The sequence below is a fragment of the Medicago sativa genome, chromosome 3, assembly GCF_051527215.1.
Source record: "Medicago sativa cultivar Bolivia chromosome 3, Bolivia_mono, whole genome shotgun sequence".
Taxonomy (NCBI): domain Eukaryota; kingdom Viridiplantae; phylum Streptophyta; class Magnoliopsida; order Fabales; family Fabaceae; genus Medicago; species Medicago sativa.
This window is the reverse complement of record NC_140751.1, coordinates 65702403-65726031: the sequence shown is the minus strand read 5'-3', so window position 1 is coordinate 65726031 and position 23629 is coordinate 65702403. Positions and strand designations below refer to the sequence as shown.

Genomic DNA, 23629 nt, shown 5'->3' with positions numbered 1-23629 from the left:
TAAGACATATCAGACACGCACAAAGATTAAATCTGCACCATACACGTATTTGAAAAGCAGATCAAACGGACACAAACACGCAGTACACCATAAGATCAATCAGGAACATAGAAACAAAGCATCAGGATCATCCACGTGGAGGATCAAGGATCTGACGAAGGAGATTGAGGAGTGGGATGAACCGAATTGGACCAGACCGGTTCACGTGCCTATATAAGCACAATGAAACCGGTCCAGTCCACTTCTCCCTTCCCTTTCTCTCACTAGAAAGTTTCTAGAGAGATGCTCTGCAATCTCTCTTCATCTTCTCCGACGAACACAACGGCGGAGGCGTGGTGGCTCGCCGGTGGCGCCACCACTCCTGAACCTTTTTCAAAACTTTTTACATGATTGTGTTCGTCTGAATCTCCTCTTTATGATTCTCAAACTCGTTTTTCAAAATAAGGCATGGATTTGAACAGATCTACGCTTGTTTCTACGTTTTAGGGTTTCAAAAAATTTCTTCAATCTTTTCGAAATCAAACCCTAACTCGTCCTACTCTACATGCTGATGACGAATCTATACTTTGATTCGAAAGATAAACGGTAAATCTTCATGATTTTTTTGAAATTAGGGTTTCGTTTCGACTCTTTCGAATCTTTTCGAATTTCCACTTCAATTCACCGTTTATCTTCTGCTTAGAACCTTCGATGATGATTTACGAACTTAAACGAGAAGGTTTACATGAGTTTACCTGGATTTGTTTGGAGATTCGAACAAAAAAGATCCTGCGTTCGTTCTTGATTGTTCTGGTGAGTATTCGAAGCCTCTTGTGACCGAAAATAAATCGGTGAATCTTCTTCTCTCTCTTGACTGGTTCAATTCTTCTTCAATTCTTCTTCTTCTCTCTCTTGAACATTCTTCTTGTGATCGTTTCTAACTTGAATTGCGAGAAGATGCAAAAAAAAACGTTCGATGATGATGATTTTCGTGGAAAATCAACTGAGAACAAACTTAATTCTAAGAAGTACTTCTTCGAATTGGATGCTTCAGTCTTTGTTTTCTGGGAATTCGTATTGATTTTCTGTATGAATTTGATGGAAAATTGATGCTAATTTGAGAGTTTGTTATGGTGGTTTATGGTTCTATTGTGGTGGTTTTTCAATTCTGTTACGGTGGCTGTATTCTGTTACGGTGGTGACTGTGGTGGCCGTAATAGTTTGTTACGGTGGAGAGAGTTGGAAGAGAGAGAGAAATGTGATTGTGTTGTTGATGATGTGTAATCTGATGAATGGTGATTATTCTGACTTTGACCTGAGATGGCACTGTTTTATAGGTGCCAAGTGTTCCTCTTGCCCAATGAAATGCTGACACGTGCCCTGGACCAAGTTTGGACTAAAAATGGACTATGGACTAACCTGCAATTTGTTGAAGTTAAAGGACTGGACTGTTATGCAATTTTTAAGACTTAAGAAAAAAAATTGAAACAAAAAAAGGACTAATATGCAAAATGCGAAATTAAAAGGCCTAAAAAAGAAAATTAAAAAAAGGACTTGAATGTAATTTTGGACACTTTGGACTTAAGAAAACTAAAAAATAAAATTGGAATAAAAATGGTAATTTGACTAAACGTAAAGCGAAACGATTAAAATTTGACAAAACGGACTAAAACGAACCAATGGCCTAAATGAGGTACTTTAAAGTACCTCTCTCTGCCAAAATTTCGTGTGAAATGACCAAAATGCCCCTAGGGCTAAAACGACTAAAAAAGACTCAGATGCAAATTTTAAAATGGATTTTTTGACAAAGAATTGAAACAAAAGTTTATTTAATCCAACTTAAAAGACTCAGAGACAATTTTTTAAGATTTGAACAGGGTTTTGACACATGAAAGGACCAAAATGCCCCTAGGGGCAAAACTGACTTAAAATGACTTCAAATGCAACTTTTGGAAAGGGTTTTGACATAGAAGGAAATGAGGACTTATTCAAACTATTTGAAAGGACTCAAACAAATTTTTAAAGATTGAAAGAGATTTTGACATAGGAAATGACCAAAATACCCTTCTGTGTGAATTTTGCAAGCAATTTTGAAATAAAATGCAGAGAAAGATGCAATTGATCAGAGACATATCCAATGACTTGAAATGCAAGATAAGAAGAATTGAGTTGGTATTTTTAGGTCCAAAATTAGGGTATAACAAGAGATAATTATTATTATCTATTTTATGATTATCATGAAGTATGTGACATTCCGTTATGATTTAAGAAAAACTCTGATTTATGATGAAATTTTTATGTTGGGAAAACGGGGTGTTACAAGAGTGAGGGAGAGAAAGAGAGTAGTCCAGTCACCTTGCACCTCTAAGGAAATTTTACTATAATCTTAAATATTACAATATACTCAAGCACACAAGCAAGAGACTTCTAATGCTCAATCACACAAGAAAAAGACTTCCTTTACTCAATCACAACTGAAACAGACTTCTACAATCTAACTTAATCAAATAAAAGATTGTTTGATTTTTACATTTGATATACAATCAGAGGTATAATACAATTACAATTTAGATTGACTCTGAGACTTAAGAATTTGTAAGATATGAAAGTTTGTAAGAAATTCTCTAAGAGTTTTGTGCACTTTGATTTTGACAGAGTAAGACTACTTGTAAAATTTAGAGTAGTGTTGTTGTTTTTTTCTTCAAGTCTTCAACTCTTTATATAGGGGGAAAATATAAGAGACGTTGGAGAGTGACAACACAACAAAAGAATCTTTGAGAAGTTTGATCATAGACGTTGGAGTGTTTCTTGATTTGGTTAATGTCGTTTAAAGTTCATTCGAAATTCCTCTGCTTCTTTTAGAATGATATGTTTCATTCTCTTTGTCCTTGAATTTCTTGTTTGAATATTATTTAAATTATTTGATTGTTGGTTATCATTGTTATTTTCTCTAGATCTTGTCTTGTTTGTTTTGCACATGGGCTCGAATTCACAATAAGTGGCGCCTACTATGGGGAAACAAACAAATTCTTCAACTGAGCACCATGGGTACCAAATGAGATATTGAGAGTTGTTTTTTGAAAACAACGATTTCAAGTTGTGAAAAGTGAAGTTGCAAGAAAACTTGATTCAACATAAATGTGCATATGATATAAATGGTGAGGATGAAATTTAAAATAATCTATCAGAATCAGATAAAATCAAGATGATTGATAAAACAATGTATGACATTATCTTATGCCTTGGAGATAAAGTGTTGAAAAATATCGTGAAGGAGAAGACTACGATGGCGATGTGGACAAAGTTGGATCATTAAATATGACCAAAACATTAGCTCATAAGTTATGTCTGAAACAACAACTCTGATCATTGTAGTGTCATAACCTATTGTCGAATAATTTAATGAATTCAATAAAATCATTGATGATTTGCAAAATAAAATAAAATTAAGTGAGCCTTGATGACAAGGATAAAGCTTTAATCTTAGTATGCTTGACCATTTCAAGGATGCACTTCTTTATGAAAATGAAGACACTATCATCTTGGACGAGGTCCAGTTGGACCTTATGATATAGGAGTTAATCAAGTTTAAGGACTTGAATGTTGAAGATAATGGTGAAGAATTAAATGTTTTGAGAGAAAGAAGTGAGAGTAGAGGAAACAACAAGACAAAGAAGTCCATGTCTGAATCAAAGTCATGGGGGTTTGACAAAACAAATATCAAATGATTCATTTGTAATTAGACTGATCACTTCAAGAAATATTGTCATGAGAGGAGGGATATGGTAGTACAATTCCATTCAAGTTACAGTTGCCTCATATGAGGGTTATGGTGATTACTACTAGTTGGGACATTGAAAAAAGTTAGGTCATGGACTTAGGATGCTCTGATCACATGTGTCCATGGAAGAAATACTTTGAAACTCTGAAGCTAAAAGAAGGTGTAGTTGTTTGCCATGGAAATTATAAAACTTGTAAGGTTCAAGGTATGGGTTGCATTCGTCTTAAGATGTGTGACAACCGTAAATTTCTTTTACAAAATTGAGGTATGATCCTGAACTGAAGCACTATTTGTTATCCATAATCATGTTGGATGGGTTATTCTATTGCACTAGAATTGAGTATGGCATGTTAAAAAATTTCAGTGGATCAGCATTGATAATTGGTAAAGGTACCAAAATATGTGATTTATAGATTTTGGATGATTATATTAATATTTGTCATGCATTTGTATCTATTCAAAACACTCATGTTAAAACCAAATTGTGACATTTGAAGTTACGACATGTAGTAAAAGGGGTTTAGCTAAACTACTTAAACAATGTTTGCTAAGAAAAAATAAATTTGACAAACTAGAATTTGTGATAATTGCATACTAGGCAAACACCATAGAGTTAAATTTGGGAGTGATATGCATAATTCTAGCAGACCTTTTGAGTATCTTTACTCGGGTCTTTGGAGTCCGACAAGAGTGACAACTCATGATGGTAGTTCCTATTTTCTTACTAAGATTGGTGATTATTTTAAAAGGGTATGAGTTCATATTTTGAAACATAAAAGTGACTCCTTTATAATATTTAAGGAATTACATACTCTTATGGAAAATTAAATATGAACTAAATTTAAAGTGTTGAGAACTAACAATGACATGAAGTTTATTTCAAATGAATTTAATGATTTTTAAAAGAAACAAGGTGTAGAGTTGCATAGAATATAAGTTGAGAGAGATAGGGGAAAGAGGAATATTAATTGTTGGCAAAAAAAAGATGCATTGATAATTAATAATATGATTTGTTATGCTCTAAACATGGGTGAAGAGTCACAAGACTTGGAACCAAAGACCTTCAAGGAGGCATTTGAGAGCAATGATAACAACAAATGGTTTAAGGTAGTGAATGACAAAATACATTCATTGGAGAACCAAACTTGAAATATTGTGGATCTAACTTTGAAACAAAGGGTAGTTGGATGCTAATGGATCTTCAAGAAGAAGGAAGGTAATTTTGGGATTTAATAACCAAGGTACAAATGTAGGTTTTTGGCAAAGGATTTTACTTTGGTTGAGGGAATTTATGACAACGAGATTTTCTCGTCTATGTAAAACATTGTTACTATATGGAAGAGCAGAATGATTTTTTACAGGATAAGTCTAATAAGATGTTTCTTCTGAAGAAATATTTGTATGGGTTGAAACAGAGCTGTAGGAAATGATAACTTTAGTTAATGAGTTTCTTTTGGAAACTAGTTTTATGAGAAGCAGGTATGACAATTGTGTTTACATATTGAAGAGGGATGAGAAAGTCATTATCTCCCTAATTCTATGTGGACAATATCTTTATTACAAGTTCTAGCAAGGAAGAGATCGGTATGTGATGACCCCTCATCATATGATGTATTTTAGTTTTTATCAAACAAGAGATGGGTCGCACGTCGTGCACACCCTCATGAAACTACAAAGTCTTTTCGCATTGAAATAGCGCCGCGGCGCACGTAGAGCCCTACACGGCGCACATGAGCTACTTTTTCTATAAATATATTTTTCACATCCTGAAACGCGGATTCCAATTTTGGCAACTCAAAGGCTTAAAGGTGTGACCAGAGAAACTAGAATTTGCATTTTACAGGCTTGGAAACATTGTTGCTTATAATAAACACTAGCTCGCTCCAGGTGTTGTCTTGTTGGTTTATATTCATTTGTTGGTTCTCATTGTTATTAGCTAGCTCCATGTGTTGTCTTGTTGGTTTCAAGGCTTCAAATTCACAACACTATAAATAGTAGTTTTTGGGAAAAATATAATAATTGTACACAACAAAGCAACATCAAGAATGTGTTCAATTACAAAATCTATAAATATAAGATCGCACATTCTGCCACATTATCATTGGCACATGATATACAAAATAATTTAGTAAAACAAGGAAAAGGAAAAAAAAAAAGAAAAAGGAATTGAATGATTTAAGATGAATGTGGAAAATCTTGTAGAAAATACCAAATATAAAGTCTCAACCTTAATTTTGAGCGATTTTCTCAGATAAAACTATTAATAATGCCTTTGTAAATAGAGCAGAACTTTGAAAGTGTAGAATATGAAATATGAATAATAGTCACAAAAATCCAGAGCTCTAAAACAGAAATAGACAGAATTTGAAGCTCGGATTGAAAGAATAATAAATGAAAACATTCCACTTCAATCTATGAATTTCTCAAAGAACCATATCATCATCCTAATCTATCAAACCAAAGAAAGGAAACATATGAAGTTCAGGGGAAATCATAAGCTCCTGTAGCATACTTCTCAATTTTTGTATCATCGTTCATGAAGTTCGCGAGTGCTGAAGTGTATGACGATCCCTTAATCTCTTTATACTCATCCCACCAATGAATGTAGCTGCTTTGTGCCAAGAAAATATCTGGTGATACTGCATAATCCTTGAGCAACCCATAAACATACACCTCAAATTCAAACAATTTCTTCAGTGTCTCTTCTCTCTCATTGGCAACCTTCAACTCTTTGCATAAAAGGAGAGCCTCTTCAACATGTGCCCAAAAGCAAGAATCAATAGTCAAAATAGCATCCATATTCTTTGTACTTGTACTGCTTATATCACTTGTGGCCTTTTTTGAGTCTTCCATCAACCACTTCTCCAACTGGTTGAAGTGTTTGGACCTTTTATTATTAACATAGTCTTTGCCACCTTCTCTATAGTAGTCAGCAATAGTTAAAGGTTCAACCATTCGCCTGTAAGTAGTCCCGCCATATAGCCATCGAGTACGAAAAGAAGCACCTTCTTTTTGAGGCTTCATTTCAACTTCTTCAACCATCTTCTCCCAGTAACTGGTGAGCTTCTTATGGAATTGAACAACATCGTGGTCAAATGGTGAGTTCATGTTTTTGTAGCTGTCATAGTACCCTACTTGCTGATTCTTAGTTTCCTTTTTGTACCATTCAAGTTGGGCCATATGTACCTTCATTTCATTCAATTTCCTTGTTGGATCAAATGACATCCTCTTCTGTAGGATGAATCTTTCTTCTAGTTCTTTTAACTTTGTGTCCAGAGTATTGATTTCACTGTTCTCCTGTTCCTGTTGCCAAGTCAATTTCAGAAATGAGGTCATGAAAAATTAGAGTTTTCAGGTAGTAGTGTAATTACACATTTGTAGTATAAATAAAGCTCATTAGACAATTTTTAGCCTCTTTATTTAATCCACTGTAATTATAACATTTAGCTCTCTAGTGAGACCCAGATTATCCCTACAAGCTTCGACTTTGTGAGTTGGCTTTGGAAATAATCCACAGTCTGGAACTTGATCACATTCAAAGCTCTTCATCCCTCTCAAAAGAGGGTTGTTCTTTGGTGATCGAACCTTAATCACTCTCACTTGTTCAACGTATGTTGTAAATGAGAGCCACACCTATTTAGTATGATTCAATCGGCTCAAGAAAAAAGAGAAGATATTCACTTACCTGCATTTGTGGTGTCAATTCTAGAGCTGCCAACTGCAAACTAATGCCAGTTGCTAGTGAATCTTGACCAGTCATGTTTTCAGCCTGAATGGAAAAATTTATGCAAGTTGCTTTAAGATAGATATTTTTTACTACATTTCCATAATCAATAGTTTCAGGTCCTTGATTTTTATCATGGACTAAGGCCAATGCCACAAAAATTGCCAAGATAGATTCTGCATTCTCAAAAGAGGTTGCATCGGAACACATGATAAATGTTCCAAAAGGCATGTAGGTACTGGTTGGACTTGTAATGAAGCGCCTTGGAAGTGGGTCTCTGTGTGACACAACGTGAATGAAGCAAGAATTCCAAATAGAACTACGTGAGATGGCTTGTTGCAATCTCCTATCTCCAACAAGGGGTGAACCAAAGGTGATGCAGAGTGGACGATTCTTTGTTGAACCAATGCTATTTAATAGTGATATTATAAAGAGAGAAGCAATTGATCCTCCAAGACCATGCCCAGTAACAATCAACGGCGTCCGTGGATTTGAACTAACGATCTGCATTAAGATTGTTACATAAGGGATTGTAGTGAAAAGGCAATATGCCTAGAAAGATGAGTCTAGATACATAGTTTGATACAAGATATATGTACAAAGCACAGCAGCAAGAACATGTATTACTTACCTATGAAGCACTGACACAAAGACGGACACCGGATAATAATTTGAGAAAATGACATAATTAAGTGTAATCATATATGTCATGTCGTGTCAGTGTCTGACACCGGGGCACACCTAATTCAGTGTTACAATGCAAAATATTTGTAAAGAGATGCGTAGAAAATAAAAACATATGAACTCATAAACTATGCAAACCAAAGAATGAAGCAGATACACATAATTTAGCTGCAAGAACACAATAGTTACATAGCAAATAATGAGCCATAGCCACACAACTACAGGAAATTTGTTAACCAGAATAATGAAATAAATGCAATAAATATTTGAGATATGTACCTCAGATTTCAATATATCAAGTTGGTGATGATTGTCACGAAAGAGTGAAAGTGCAGTTTTGTTAAGAGAGAAGGTTGGAATACTTGTAGAACACAGAAAGTCAAAGTCATGGAAATTGTCCTCCTTAAGTTCAGAAGAAGAAATCAAATCAGGTTGAACATTAGAAGAATCTAATGCAGCCTTAAATGCTATAATGGTCAAATCTGAACCTCGTTCTTTATCAACTTTCCAAGAAAGTCCAACACCATCGTTTGAAACAATGTCTTCATTATCAGATTCAGATGAGATAGTACTCCATGACTTACAAAGTATACTAGAACTTGCCACCATTGATGCAAGCTCAATTCCACTGCAAAATCTGCAAAACACAAGTAAACAAATATGTGTTGTGTTAATTTTAAAGTTAATTAAAACCAAAACAGAAACAAAATCAAAAACAAAAGAAGAAGATATTGTTCCACTTTTCTAGCACTGACAGTTTAGATGATTTTGACATGCTGAAGTTTGAATTGGATTTCCCACAGTTACAGCAGGGTGTTGTAGCTGATCCGGGCCGTCCGATTTTAAATGGCTGTCTGAAATCACTTTACTTAAAACTGTGTTTAAAGCAATGGTTGTTATCCACTACAGCGTGTAACTGCGTGGCATTTTTACTGAAGGAAATCTAAGTCCGGTGAATTTGAACTAGAAAAGCTTGTGATGCAGAGAGTTGTTTTCAATTTGAAAGTTGATGCATGCCATAGCTGAGATCGGTTTAGTTTTTTTTTTTGGTAGATAGATTTCATTGCAATGAGAGAAGGATTTTATTAGGTGAAAATACGCCATACACACCGTGTTACGCGTCTTTTCTGCACGCCCACTTACTTTTATACTTTTTAATTAAAGTGAAATATTTTCCTCAAAAAAAAAAAAAAAATTAAAGTGAAATATTAAACACTTTCTGTAGCACAAATTTTTTATTTGCTTGACCAAAAAAAAAAAAACACTAATTTTTTATTTAGTGAACCTCATACGTATTTCAATACTTTAAATGAGATCCATTTTTAAAAAATACAATTTTATGAATTTCACTTAGAAAAAGAGTGTTTATAATACTCCATATTTTCAAATTATTAATTAAAATAGAGATTGGATACGGGTCTACCCCATTAAACCCATGATCCGACCTAACCCAAATGGTTTGACACAAGTTTTTTTCTTCTTCTTTTTGTTAGATAAGAAGTTTTTTTTTCTTTTTTTTTTCGGTTGAGTTGAATCCAAACCAACCTAAAAAACTCAAAGCAGTTTAGTTGGGATAATCAATCGGGTTTATGATGTCATTGAAAGAACAGTTAGAGCTAGAAATAATAATTTTTAGGGTAAAATATGCATTTCATCCCTGTAATTAGGGGTCATTTGAAATTTCGTCCCTGACCTTACTAATCCTCCCATTTCTTCCCTGCAAATATTAATCACTTTAAATTTGGTCCTAATTAAGAATTTTGCCCTTAATGAAATATGAGACACGTGAAAATACTTATTTGCCCCTGGCTTTCTATTTCTTTTATCCTCTCTTCTTTCCTCTTCTTTTCACGACATCTTCTCATCCTCTTCTTCTTCCTTCCTTCTTCCTCCATTATACCATTTCCTTCTTCTTCCTTCCACTACCACCAACACCATTGATGTATTCCATCACCACCAACACCATCAATCTCAATTATGAACCCAGCAACAACAACAACAACAACAAGATGAAAATAAAATTCAGCAATTAAACAAAATCTGTTCAGCAATTAAACATTGTTTTCCCTGATTATAAAGCTCAGATACCTACAAACAATGAACAATTAAACAAAATCTGTTCTTCAAAACTAACACAGGGAATCAAACTCTCCAAAAACAAAAATCCACAAAATCAAAATCAATTAAAATAATTACAAAATTTGTACATAAAATTGAAATTTTGAAACTGAAAGAAGTAAAAGAAAGAAGAGGGGAACGAAAAGAAGAAGAAAGCAGAGAGAAGGAGCTTCCCGCCGATCCCTCCGATGAACCCTCCGACGACTCTGCCGAACAGAAGAATTCACCGAAACAGAAAAGAGAACAACCTGATGAAGATGAAGAAGAACCGCTTCCGAAGAAGCAGAAGCAACTTTCCTCTCTGAACCCTGTCAAGGAAGAACCAATTTCGTTGCCGGAGGTTAACAATGCTGCTGCTGCTGTGTCAATTCCGGCTACAACCACACCGGTGAATGGAACAGCGACGACAAAGAAAAAAATAACAATGTATGGGCAACAAAATCGAAGAAAAAGACCAAGAAAAACAAAAACAACAACAACGGCAACACCAACAATAACAACCACACGAACGGTGGAGAAGACTGTGTTCTGATAACACCAGTACAGAGGTTTCCATCAGCCACAAGAGGGAAAGAAGAAAGACGAAACAAGGTTACTTTGAAGGATGCAAACAACACAATTCAATTTCTTCGGAAACGGTGGCGGAGACAACGGAGTGCGGCGGAGGAGACAACAGAGAGAGAATGGACGGTGTTGGTTGTGTTGATTGAAGAGTTCGATGGTGTTGGTGGTGGTGGACATGGAAGAGATCTGGTGTTGGTGGTGGTGGAAGAGAATGAAAAAGAGGAAAGAAGAACGGGCAAGAAGAAAAGAGGGAGGGAAAGAAGAAAAGAAGAAGACAGGGGCAAAAACGTAATTTCGCTCGAAATTCATCAATTAAACAGATGCCACGTCACTAATTACCCTCCACCTCAGCAAATTTTTGTAATTAGGATGAAATCTCAAATGATTAATAATTACAGGGACAAAATGGGAGGATTAGTAAGCTCAGGGACGAAAATTCAAATGGCCTATAATTACAGGGACGAAAAGCATATTTTACCCTAATTTTTAATACACACAATCTTATTTGATGAAATCCATAGGTATCCCACCATAGATTTCTCTCCATAAAAAATCTATGTTAGATAAATATTGGAAATAAAGTGTTTATGCCACTCATCTTAAAAGAAACTTGTGATTTTTTTTTTCTTTCAATATAGTTTTAAAATTTTATGTGTTGAATTTATAAGTGAATTCTTAGTTTTAGGTTTAATTATTTTGTGGGTTCCATTTGACAATTATTAAAGAGGCTCCTAAACAAAATAAGTTGTAATCAGACCATTAAATTAATATGTTTTTTGGTAATTAGATCCTTCCAGTACACTATTGTTAGTCAATCGTTAATCAACATGTAGTTAACATATAATGGAAGGACTTAATTTAAAAAATATATAATTTGGTACCTAATTAAAATTTTATCAATTTCAAGACTAATTTAAATATTCACAAATAATTGATAGACCTATTAGAGTAGTACTAACTACAGTTAAAACTCTATAAATTAATAATGTCAGGACCGGAGAAATTTATTAATTTAGAGAGTTATTAATTTATTGATAAATTAATAATTATTAATTTAAAGAGTTTTTAAGTAATTATATTGTACATACCAAACAAAAAGGCAAATTAGTCTATGCCTCTTAGAATTACGTTGCAGCGAACCTTGGGACTCAACGTAAATTAGTAATTATTGTGTTCATATGCATTGGAAATCAATAATGACTTTTGAAGTACAGTAAATGTAAACAAGATGAACAAATGTGTTCAATGTATTCTTAATATATTTTTTTCAGTTTCTATGAATTATTAATTTATGATTTTCTTGGGACCGAAAATTATAAAGGGATCTTCCAAAAAATTATTATCTTATTATTTTATCGAGTTTTTCAATTTTTTACATTGGCCCAAGTCGGGACCGGACAAATTTATTATTTTAGAGAGTTTATTAATTTACCGAGTATTAAATTAAAGAGTTTCTACTGTACATGACACTCTTTTTTTAACATTTTATCTAATACTCACTATTTTATTGGATAAAATCATATACGTCTCAACGTTTATATGGGTCCTATTTTTAGAATGTAGAACCCATGTTGATTAAATTCAATAATAAAATGAATGTTAAAGAGAGAATTGAAAAGATATTGTTTATTGTTTTTTAAAGAAATTGAAAAGATATTGTTGTTAACACAACTCTCCTAACATTTATGAATATAAATAAACAACTCTCCTAACATTTATGAATATAAATAAATATCAATAAAGGTGAGCGAATGTCTCCTTACAAAATAAAAAAAACAAAGGTGACATAGAGAGGAAAGAGATGGGAAAGAAGGGTGAAGTTGAGAGGAAGTTAAGAAAGAACAAGAGGTAACTACGCAGAAAAATGGGGTTGTGTTGTGGGGTTGCAAGATGAATTGGTTGAAGTAAAGAATGTTAGTGCGACATCAATGCATTATGCCACACCATTCGCTCGATAACCGTGATACGCGGTTTCACTATAATAAGCATTTGTCAAATTAAAAACACAGGAAAAAAATTTAGACAATCAATTTTAAACAACTTTAATGATATTTTTTTTTCTTCTCTTTTCATTGAACGATAAGAGTAAGAGAAATAGAGTTATAATAAGAGTTGTTTAAAAATGAATGTTCAACTATCATTTTTCTAAAAACAATATATACATTTGAATACAATCATATACTTCACCCATTCCAAAATGTAAAAAAAACTCATTTTCTTTGTCCCAAAGTGTAAGCAAAAAAGACAAACTTTTATCCTATTTAATCTTGTTTTTAAAAAAAATCATCTTTTCCAAGAAAAACTTTTGTTTATTCTCATAAAATTAAATGCAAATTACATTCAATTTTCTCTCTATTTCATTTTCTTTATAACCAATAGCCAATGAAAATTGTTTTTACATCTTCTTATAAAACTTTTTTTTCCAAAAAAACACAAAAAATCATACTCCAAATTCTTATGTTTTAGTTTTCTTAATAAGTGTGATTATTTTTTTTTCCTTACAATTTGGGACGGAGAGAGTATTGGTTTTTGTGTTGTGCCATATTGTTGTTTTGTGTTGTGCCATATTGTTGTTTTGTGTTATTAATATGAATGTTGTGAGTTTGTTTGATGATTTATTCTTTTTGTTTTGAAAGAATATATATTGTATCGATGTTTTCTATCAATTTGAATGAATGAATATCGTTTTTTTAATAAAAAAAATACAACCTCCATCTTTTTTGGTGGTGGCCGGGGTTTGAACACCGGACCTTACATATATTATGCATTATTCCTACCCCAACTGAACTGTGCTAAGCTCACGATGACAAATACTTCGTCCATCTAACATTAGGTATATTATATTTCCTAGTTTTTTTGTCTCAAATTATTTGTCCATTTACAATATAAATACAACATTTAGTATTTTTTTTTCCTTCCAATAACATACTTTTATTTATTGCATTTCAATCATCTATAACTATTCCACTAACTAAAATTAATATGAATGTTTTAGTAAATGATGTACATATTTTGGCATTAAAATCAGCATTATTAATCACTTCTTTAATAACAATGTACACCCTCCAGACATTATTATAAGCAAAAATCTAACATTTTAAATTCATTCATCAAATGATGTATGTGGTCTATAATAACGACCATATACATCATTAATTGAATGAATCTATAATGTGGATTTTTGCTTATAATAGTGACCGGAGGGTGTAAAACTTAAAGGAGACACTTAATATGAGACGAAGGAGTGACATCGTACACTTGAACAATGGTGTGTCGACTTCACTCCACTTCACCAGGGTCGTTCATAGCGTTTTACGGGCCTTAGGCATAATATGAGAAAAGGGGTCCCTTACGAAATACATCATGAACTTGTTTTGCTCCTTGTTGTGATTTTGTTAGCTCTTCATTTCATTTTTTTTCCCGCGTTTCACTACTAGATAAATACTTATTGACAATTGTTTCCATTGAATCAAATTTGCATTTTTATTTTAGGTTTTTAATTTTCTGCAACCCTAATTTCTTGTTCTTTACTTTCTTGTTCTTTACAATTCTGCAATTTTACATTCAACAATTTACTTTCCAGGCCTTTATATTCCGTCGCTTTAATTTTAATCAATGAACATGAGTGAGTAGACCCTTAGTCTTGAGATTGTTGGAATAGACTAATGACTTAATCCTATTCAAACCAAGTCTAAATATCTATTTGTTTAACTTCTTTTTTCTAATCTAATTTCATTGTTTTCAAACTTGGTAACAAGCGTTAAACGAAGGACCGAAAGGTGAAGTTTAATAGTTGTTATTTCATCATCTCAAATATCAAACGAAAGATCGAAAAATGAAGTTTGATATTGGAACAAATGAAATTAGACGATGACACAAAACTTGATGGGAACACCCCAAGTGAATAGTTTTGTGAAGTATTGAGGTAATACGGGTCGCACTTAAAGGTCTCAATAATAATCAACCATGAGAATAAGATTGGTTGTTATTGAGATACATATGTATTCTGAAAGGAAACATAAAATACCTGAGAGACTCTTGCTTTTTGAAAAGAATTTAACCTAAAGATAAAAATTTAGACTTGGAATGTTAGTGATTTGTCATTACCACTAACCAACAATCCCTAGACGCTTTTATAATCTGAATTTAATCCTGAAACTGTTGAATTTCTAAACTTTAATTTTTCTAGCTAATCACAATTAAAAAGGAAATCGATAATTACATATAACTCCATGTGGATCGATAGTCTTTTATTACTTCGATAGAACCGTACGCTTGCGGATTCACATCAAATGTCATTAACAGAAAGGATGTATTAAACTCAAGGTTGCTCCAGGCAGTTTGGTTGGTTTTAGTAACATAAGCGATTGAAAAGACGAATAAATATGGTTTTAGAAATTTATGAGTATTATTGTTAAGACATTCAAATCCTCTGATGTTCTTATATGATAATTTGCACCACTGTTCAATCAATGTTCACCTAATTTAACGATAGATTAACAAAATAGTTTTACTCAATCTCTTGACCTAGAACCCTTAATCTCTTAAGAGAATTCGAAACCTTTGGAGGTTCTAACAATCCGTTAATCCCTAAATCATAACCTAATAATTGTCTATCTCTAGCTTAATTAATTAGGTTAAACATATTTCCTAGGTCATATTCAAAAGCCATGGCTAGTGGTCATTCAAGTTCTAAGATCAATTCATAGATACAAGATGCTAGTGCTAGTAGTGAGTCATAATCATACAAACAACATTAAACACAAGAAAATATGAATAAAACTAGAACTTCATTGATATTACAGAGAGTTCATACAAATTAGGAAGCCATACAATTACATCAGATTCATCTATTCCCTCTGTTTCTAATTATAAGCAAATTTGACTTTTTAGGTTAATTCAATTAATGATGTATGTTGTTCTAATATGGACCACATACATCATTAATTGAATGAACCTAAAAAGTGAATTTTGCTTATAATTAGTAACGAAGGGAGTAAGTCTCAACCGCAAGGAGATAAGTTACTCATAGCTAAAGTACAAATAACTAATTCAAAATAAAGATTCATACATGTATAGAAGGACTGACTAATGGTCTCCACCGGATCTCCAGTTCTTGAGCTTCAAAATATGTTTTTTCTCTCTAAAATTTCGAACCCTTCTTCAAAAAATTTGTTTGCCTTATATAGATACAATAAAAATCGGGTCCCGAATTGTCCAAATCGGCGCCCAAAATCATTAAAAGTTCAAAATTCATCTGCCTGCTCCTACAAAATTGGGGCCCGATTTGTCCAAATCGGCGCCCGAAAAATGTCGAAAGGAAATGGTCTTTTAAGGCCTAAAATCAGCGCCCGATTGCAACACCCGATTGTGACTTCTTGCGCTTCCTGCTTTGTGTTCTTTTTAGTCTCCAACTCCGATAATAATAATGAGTTTCAACACAAAAAATGCATAAAAATGACCAACAAAAGAGAGATGATAGAGTGTCATCAATGACCTCAAAATATCTGATTTATTCTTTCATTATATTTGCTTATTATATTTTTATTTTTTTGCCTCGAACCTTTTGGGAAGTCTAAATAGATAGATTAACCTCTTTAAACTTCTAAAAAATAATCAAAGGAAACATACCCAGACACATTCCTACAAACTACTCCTTCTGTCCTAAATTGTAAGTTGTTTTGGAAAAATATTTGTCCTACTTAAAAACTCGAACATGACTACATTGAGCATGACTAGGACTCTAGGAGATTTAAAGAGAGCAAAGAAAGATAGACCTAACCTTGGTAAAGGCAAGATTTATGAGTAAGAAAGAAACTATCCACCAGTTATCATAAGCACATTTGTGCTAACTAATGAACCTCTTATTTCTGATGGTGAGGATTCTATGATATATACAGGAGCAGTGACAAAAGTTACGCCACACCAAAGCCAACAAGAAGACAACCAAGTATCAGAATATATGCATCTGGCGCGGCAGTCATAACAACCAAGAATGAGAATATTGCATCTGGCGCGGCAGTCATAGCAACTGATCCAAGAGTGAAGACTGAAGACAACAACAGCACTAAGTGTGGCCTTCTTACGTCCGAAAACGTCATTAATCTAGCCACCTGTTGCTGCTCCAATAATTGCACCAAATAATTTTTTTTACCACTTTTGTCATTTAACTTTTTACATATCATTTTTCTTCAAAAAAAAAAAAAAAACTTTTTACATTTCATTTATCAATCTCGTTTTCAACATTTTCGGGCACATTATGAGTTCAGCACCAAATAACATTTTTTTGTTTTTAATAATAGGTCAAAAATCAGAGGGAAACTCACCGACTCTAGCAAGGCCAATTATGTTGAATGCTGACATTTCTATCTATAGATTTGTGCTGAAACCAAACAATGTGTTGAAAACGACGCTGAAATCAAGCAAGCACCATTGTTGTTATTTAAAGCAAAACATATTATAGAGTATAGCTAGCTTGAAGGTAAAGGAAAGCATGACTTCATGTGACTTATATATACTTACACTGTGATAACCCCTCTAATTAAAATAGGTTTTCTACTGTAGGGATGAAATGTTATATCGCTTCCACAATATAGATTTCAAAGCTCTGGCAAGTATGAATGAGGATCCTACAACAATTTAGCACCTCAAAAGAAAATAAATGTATTATTAATAAAATATATAATAGCAATAAAACGCATAAACGTGCAGTTATCATGCAATGGAAGTTGACATACATTTTCGACAAAATAAAGAAAAGAAAAAAATCTAAGAGAAATAACATTTGAAACATAAAAAACTCACAGTCACGGGGACGAAAATGAGGCAGAGCCGTTATTAATAACAACTAGCAAACAAGACATCGGCCGAAGAAGAGTTTCCTATCACAGTCATGGGGACGAAAATGAGGTGGAGCCGTTATTTTTCTCAGTGATGGCCTTGAAAATATCATCCAGGAAACAACATTAGCAGAAACTTTACGACAAGATCCCAGATTAATCTCTCTTAGGTTTGTGCATTTTTCTACCACAAGCCTAACCCCTCTCTCTGTGACACAATAACAATGTTCCAGGTCAAGTTGTAGAAGGCGAGGGAAAATCTTTGAGATTGCATACAATGCTCTATTATCAATTCTTGAATGTGACAAGTTCAAGACCTCCAGTTTGGAAGCTTCATGGTTGATCGAAAATGAATTAACCTGTGAGAAGAAGGCAAAGTTCAAATTCCTAATGTTAGGACATCTTTTTAAGACTGTATCAATACTTATTTCAGATATAGAATTGCAACGGCGCACATCAAGAAGTTGCATGTTAGGGAACATGAAAGCAAACATGTTAATGTCTTCATCTTGCAAACGTGGATTGTCAGCCAAATGGAGAGACTTCACTTGATTGTATACAAAATCCAAATCCAAATCCGCGGACGGTCTTCTTCCAATATCTGTAAACTCCATCCTGATCTCCGTGAGCAAAGGACAGTTCCTAAAGAGTGAAAAGAAGGCTGAATTGGTAAGCTGGGAACAACGGCTGAGGTTTATAGACACCAAATCAGCAAGATAAACAGACAAGTCATTGATACACTGATCATTCAAAAAGGTTGCATCTTGAAGATCTAGATGCTGTAGAAATCGAGACCTTGAGAGTAGATAATAGATTCCAAAATATGTATAATCCAAGCAACCTTGGAGGACGAGTTTGGTTAAAGGAAGAGATTCAAGTGCTAAAGAGCAAAGCATGAAATCAGAAATGCGTGAGAAAGAGAAATCAAGACAAGTTAATCCCTTCAAACTCCCCAATGAATCAACGAAGTATGGAGTAATTTTATTGAATCCCTTTGCTTCCGTAAAATTACTAACAGATAAAGAATTCAAAGTGGGTCTCTGGTAGATTGCAGAAGCAATACCAGCATGTGTTAGGGAATGGCAATCGAACATAACCACTTGTTGTAGAAACTGACAGTTGACACACAGTTGAAAAAACAAGGAGTCATTAATGTAGGAATGACCAGAGAGATTAACCTTGCGGAGTTTTAAAAGCTTTTGAGTAAGAAGCTGTAAAGCATTGTTATAAATGTCGCTGTTTTCGCCATTACCAGTTATTGTTTTAGGGAAACTGATATCCAATTGTTGGAGGAAAGGGAATGAATCGGCGATCAAGGATATGTCAGTGTGGCATAAGGAAGCCATGTTGGAACATGTGAGAGAGGTCAAGGTGGATTTAGTAGTAGTCTTTTTTAATAAAGTTTGCAACCCTAAGACGGGGAAGGTGGGGTGGTTGGAGAGGTTGAGGGATGTGAGGGAAATAGAACCCGGGATTCGAGAGAGGAGCACGTTTAGGTCACCGCGGAAGGTGGAGAGGTCGAGGGAGGTGAGATTTGGGAACCTTTGAAACGGGCGATAGAGATTTTGATTGTAGATTAATTTGAAGGAATACAAGAATCGGTTTGAGACTGAGAGGAATTGTTTGGATACAAGGGATAGAGTCTCCAAATAATGGTTACGGTCCTCGACACTAAGGTTCTCGTTGTTGACGAGTTTCGATATCACGTATTCCCAGCAATCATCGGGTAAACCTCCACCTCCTCCTGCTGCAATTCTTTTTCTGAATGCCATTCTTTCTTCTACCCGTAACCCTAACCCTAACTTCGATTAAGTGAATGAATGAATGAATTGTGTTTCTTTGCCCATAGTTGATTGATATTTATATGGTTTTTAACCAACGTAAATCGTGGAAAACAAAACCACATTAATCCTGTCAGTTAAAAAGATATATGTCTGCTTATCATTTATAACTACCTACGTGGATATCTATACTATATATCTATACTATATATAAAGAAAACAACTCCTTTCAACACTTTTGGGTTGGACTTTTCTTTCCAAAAATACCCTCAATTTTCAATACAAATAACACATGTAACAAATAGATAATAATAAATTTAAATATTAAAACAAATGTAACAAACATGATATGAATATATATATGTCTGTTTTTTTCCTTATCATTTAAAAAGTGTAACAAACTAGATGAATATATTTATACTTACTTTTTCATTATCCCCATTATACCCTTAAACAAATTTTTTCTATAATAAAGATCGTAGTTGGTGTCATTAAAAAAAAGAATTTAGATTATATTTTTTTGTTATATTGTTGATGTCATTGCAATAAATAATGTTTTTTTTGAAAGCAACAAACATTTATATTTTTTGTTTTAATCCAAATCAAAATTTCATAAAAAAAACCGTTAATAATTTTCAAATGTTAGCGCAATAAAAAAAAGCAGAAAGACGGGCACGTAGTATCTATAATATTCTATACTATATATATAAAGAAAACTACCTTTTCAATACTCCTTTGTTGAATTTTTTTCTTCCAAAAATACCCTTAATTTTCAATACAAATAACATATGTAATAAATAGATAAAAATAAATTTAAATATTAAAACAAATGTAACAAACACGATATAAATGTATATTTTTTTGTTTTTTGACCTTTATCATTTAAAAAGTGTAACACATTATATAAGTATATTTATACTTACTTTTTCATCATTCCAATTATACGTTTAAACTCTATAATAAAATTGTTGTTGGTGTCATTAAAAAAAGAATTTAGATTATATTTTTTTGTTATATTGTATTATTGTCGGTGTCATTTGAAATAGATAATCATGGTTAGTTTGATTTTTTATAACTTGAAAGCAACAACATTTATGTTTTTTTAGTTTTAATCAAAATCAGAATTTCATTAAAAAAAAAACACCGTTCATAATTTTCAAACGTTAGCGCTATAAAAAGAGCATAAAGACAGATACGTGAGTGCCCTTCTTTTCGCTAGTGTTAAATGAAAAACACTACATAAATTCTTTTCCCATCCTCCCAACTTCTCGTGCCCCTCCAAATCACCCAATTTGCAGATTTTTCCATACATATGAAGGATAAACTTTGACCAGACGAACAAAATTGTGCTGAAGTCAAATGAATTTCCCACACCAAGATCAGTTTATCCCGATTCCACACCATGTTGTTTAATATTACGGGAAAGAGGTATCTAACATATAGTTTCCGTTTTTTCCCATCTTTTATTGTAGATGTTTTAACCGTTTAACGAAGGAGCCTGTAGTATCTTCAATTGGGTGTCATTTACTTAATAAAGTATACTAACACTTGACACTTTTCTTCCTCAACCTTTTAACAATCTACTATCCATGTTAGCCATGATAGATATTTATCAACCTCCAACTTGTAGGTGGATATTACACCATGAACAAATATACACAAATGAGTTAGTTTAGTATAGTAGCTAGCTTGCAGTACAAATTAGTGTAGTTCAATCCTACTTATCAATACAATGGCATTTGTATTTATATTATATATAAAGAAAACAGGAGGAAAACAGGAGGATTTAGGGGGATTTTAAGCTGGATTTTTTGTTATATCAATTATACCCTTAAACAATTTTTTTTTTATAATAATGATATATAAAGATAAATTTGTTATATTATTCATATTAAATGGAAAATATATTTATTTGATTCATATCATATTACTCTTTCCCAACCTCCAACCCATCTTTCTTCTCTTTCTTCATCTCCATATCAACATTACATTCGATGTAAGATCTAGATGCTCTGCAACTTCCATCACTACAAACCGCAATTTGTTGTTGTTTTGTCTCACTGTCAAGCACAATTTTCTAGTTTAAATAAAAATTAGATATGCAGGGTAATAAAATGATAGCAACTTATTAGACCAAAAAAATAAAATAAAACAAAGTCTTTGCAGACAAAATAATTTATTAGTTTTTCTTATATAAAAAAACTATTAGTCTAACACCTATTTTAATTAATAGTAAATTAAATAAAAAAATGATAAATAAAATGTTAATTTTTGCATGACTTCACTGTAAAATCATCATTTTCTATGTCTTCAAAAATTATACTTGATAATAATTTTAAATATGATAGACAAAATTTTTATAACATTTCACTGGTCTTACAAACAATTTTCAGGGAAGGAGATAAAACTCCATTCATTTGAAATTCTATAATCATTGTATATATAAAAATCTTCACTTAAATTTATCCTTGAATTTGCAATAATTTAAATAACAAGAGGCATTACATAATGCTACATGTACCATATCTAATCCAAAAGGAAAGGAGGTTCCGATAAATACATATTAATAACCAAATGTGAAATCAGCAAACGAATACAAGATAATATCAAATCTTGTAGGTTACGTAATCTAATCTTCATTTTCCGTCAACAATCGACCTAGTCTCGGATCGGTCACTTTTGCAATCCTTAGAGGTAGCTACTAAACAAATCGGGAAGAGAAGTAGAGGAAGAAAAAGAGTACGAAGGTCAGATAAAGTAAGAACATTTGTTGTGGGGCTGCTGCAAAAACCAAGAATAAGAAGAAGATGATGACGTTTAGCGTACGAAGTTGTTAGTATTGCTCGAAGAAATTCCAAAGCGTGTATCACACTAAACTTTAGGTTCCATTGCCCCCCACCAATCTCAATATATTGGATGCAAACGAGTTAATTAGCGAATCCTCTTCAGGATACTTTGGAAACCTTGATATGATGTGCACAAACAGAACAAGCTTTATCTTTTGATAATAGTTGACAACTTTTTTTTTACTACATTTCACTCATGCATTAGAGAAATGAAGGATGATTTTTATTTTTTTTATCAAGAATGAAGGATGATTTAGAATAATGTAAATGGGGGAGAAAATGCTTTGAGTTGTTGCCAAATTTGTTTACCATACTTCTCCCCAAGTGTCTCTCAATTTATATAGAAACTTATATCACTTGGTGAAGAGACACAACAATTCAAATAATTTTGTACTCGAAGTTCTAAATGGTTTAAATAGTTATAACATTTACCATATGTCATAGTTGTTGCAACGGCCTATTGGCAACTTCTCTTTATGAAACTTTATGAAACACACTGCATATATATGAATTGAGGTCACAGTTTCCAAAAGATTTTACCAAGTTCTCTAAAGCTTTGTTTGCGAGTTTGGAGGGGAAGGGAAGGAAAGACTTACAAAATAAGGAAAGAGTAAGAGGAAGAATAGAGGACATTGGAATGAAGGGCTTTGGGGGACTTATTTTTCTTCAAAATATAAAACCCTCTTTATTTGGGGAACTAAAAAATTGTATTGGAGCTTTGGGGGACTTATTTTTCTTCAAAATATAAAACCCTCTTTATTTGGGGAACTAAAAAATTGTATTGGAGGAGGGTTTTGGAGGGTTTATATGAATTCTTCAAATTTAATAGAGTAAATTACACTCCCCTCCCCTCAAAGATGCTTGAATTACACTCCCCTCCCCTCTCATGTTAAAATATACACTACCCTCCTTTGAAAAGATAAATTATACTCCTCTCCCCTTTAAGATGCTTGAATCACAACCCCTTCCCTTAATAATTAAATATGCACTACACTTTAATTTATTTTAATAGAAATAATTATTTTTATGATATATAAAAAATTTGAACAACCATTAAGAAAAATAAATTCATTTCTTTATAATTCAAATGTCAATGATAATTAAATTTAAATATTTTCCTATTAATTTTATAATTTACCTTAAATAACCATACTTTATTGTCTTTAGTAATTTTTCACATATTTTAATTTTATTTTAGGTTATTTCATATTTTATAATAGGGTTTAAAACTAAATGTTAATGCAATTGTGAATAAAAAATAGGGAAAATATGTATTCAAATTTTGATTGTATTAAAATAGACCCACAATACTT

The 23629-nt window shown here is 32.8% G+C and overlaps 2 protein-coding genes across 2 annotated transcripts; both read right to left on the bottom strand.

Moving 5' to 3' along the window:
* Positions 1-6050: 6050 nt before the first annotated feature.
* Positions 6051-9223, bottom strand: LOC146939267 (senescence-associated carboxylesterase 101-like). Its single transcript, XM_085753009.1, has 4 exons — positions 8924-9223; positions 8448-8805; positions 7446-7988; positions 6051-7063 (listed from the first exon to the last, which is right to left on the bottom strand). Exons 1-4 carry the CDS (start codon positions 8941-8943, stop codon positions 6242-6244), a joined length of 1743 nt encoding a protein of 580 aa, XP_085609135.1. The 5' UTR covers positions 8944-9223; the 3' UTR covers positions 6051-6241.
* Positions 9224-17449: 8226 nt separating this feature from the next.
* Positions 17450-19464, bottom strand: LOC146939266 (uncharacterized). Its single transcript, XM_085757926.1, has one exon. It carries the CDS (start codon positions 19459-19461, stop codon positions 17698-17700), a length of 1764 nt encoding a protein of 587 aa, XP_085614052.1. The 5' UTR covers positions 19462-19464; the 3' UTR covers positions 17450-17697.
* Between the last annotated feature and the right edge of the window lie 4165 nt (positions 19465-23629).

Coding starts and splice junctions, on each gene's coding strand:
- LOC146939267 (XM_085753009.1), bottom strand. CDS start 8,943: ATGTCAAAATCATCTAAACT. Junction 7,989..8,447: donor TTGATATATTGAAATCTGAG/GTACATATCTCA, acceptor ATCTTAATGCAG/ATCGTTAGTTCAAATCCACG. Junction 7,064..7,445: donor AATTGACACCACAAATGCAG/GTAAGTGAATAT, acceptor ACTTGGCAACAG/GAACAGGAGAACAGTGAAAT.
- LOC146939266 (XM_085757926.1), bottom strand. CDS start 19,461: ATGGCATTCAGAAAAAGAATTGCAGCAGGAGGAGGTGGAGGTTTACCC.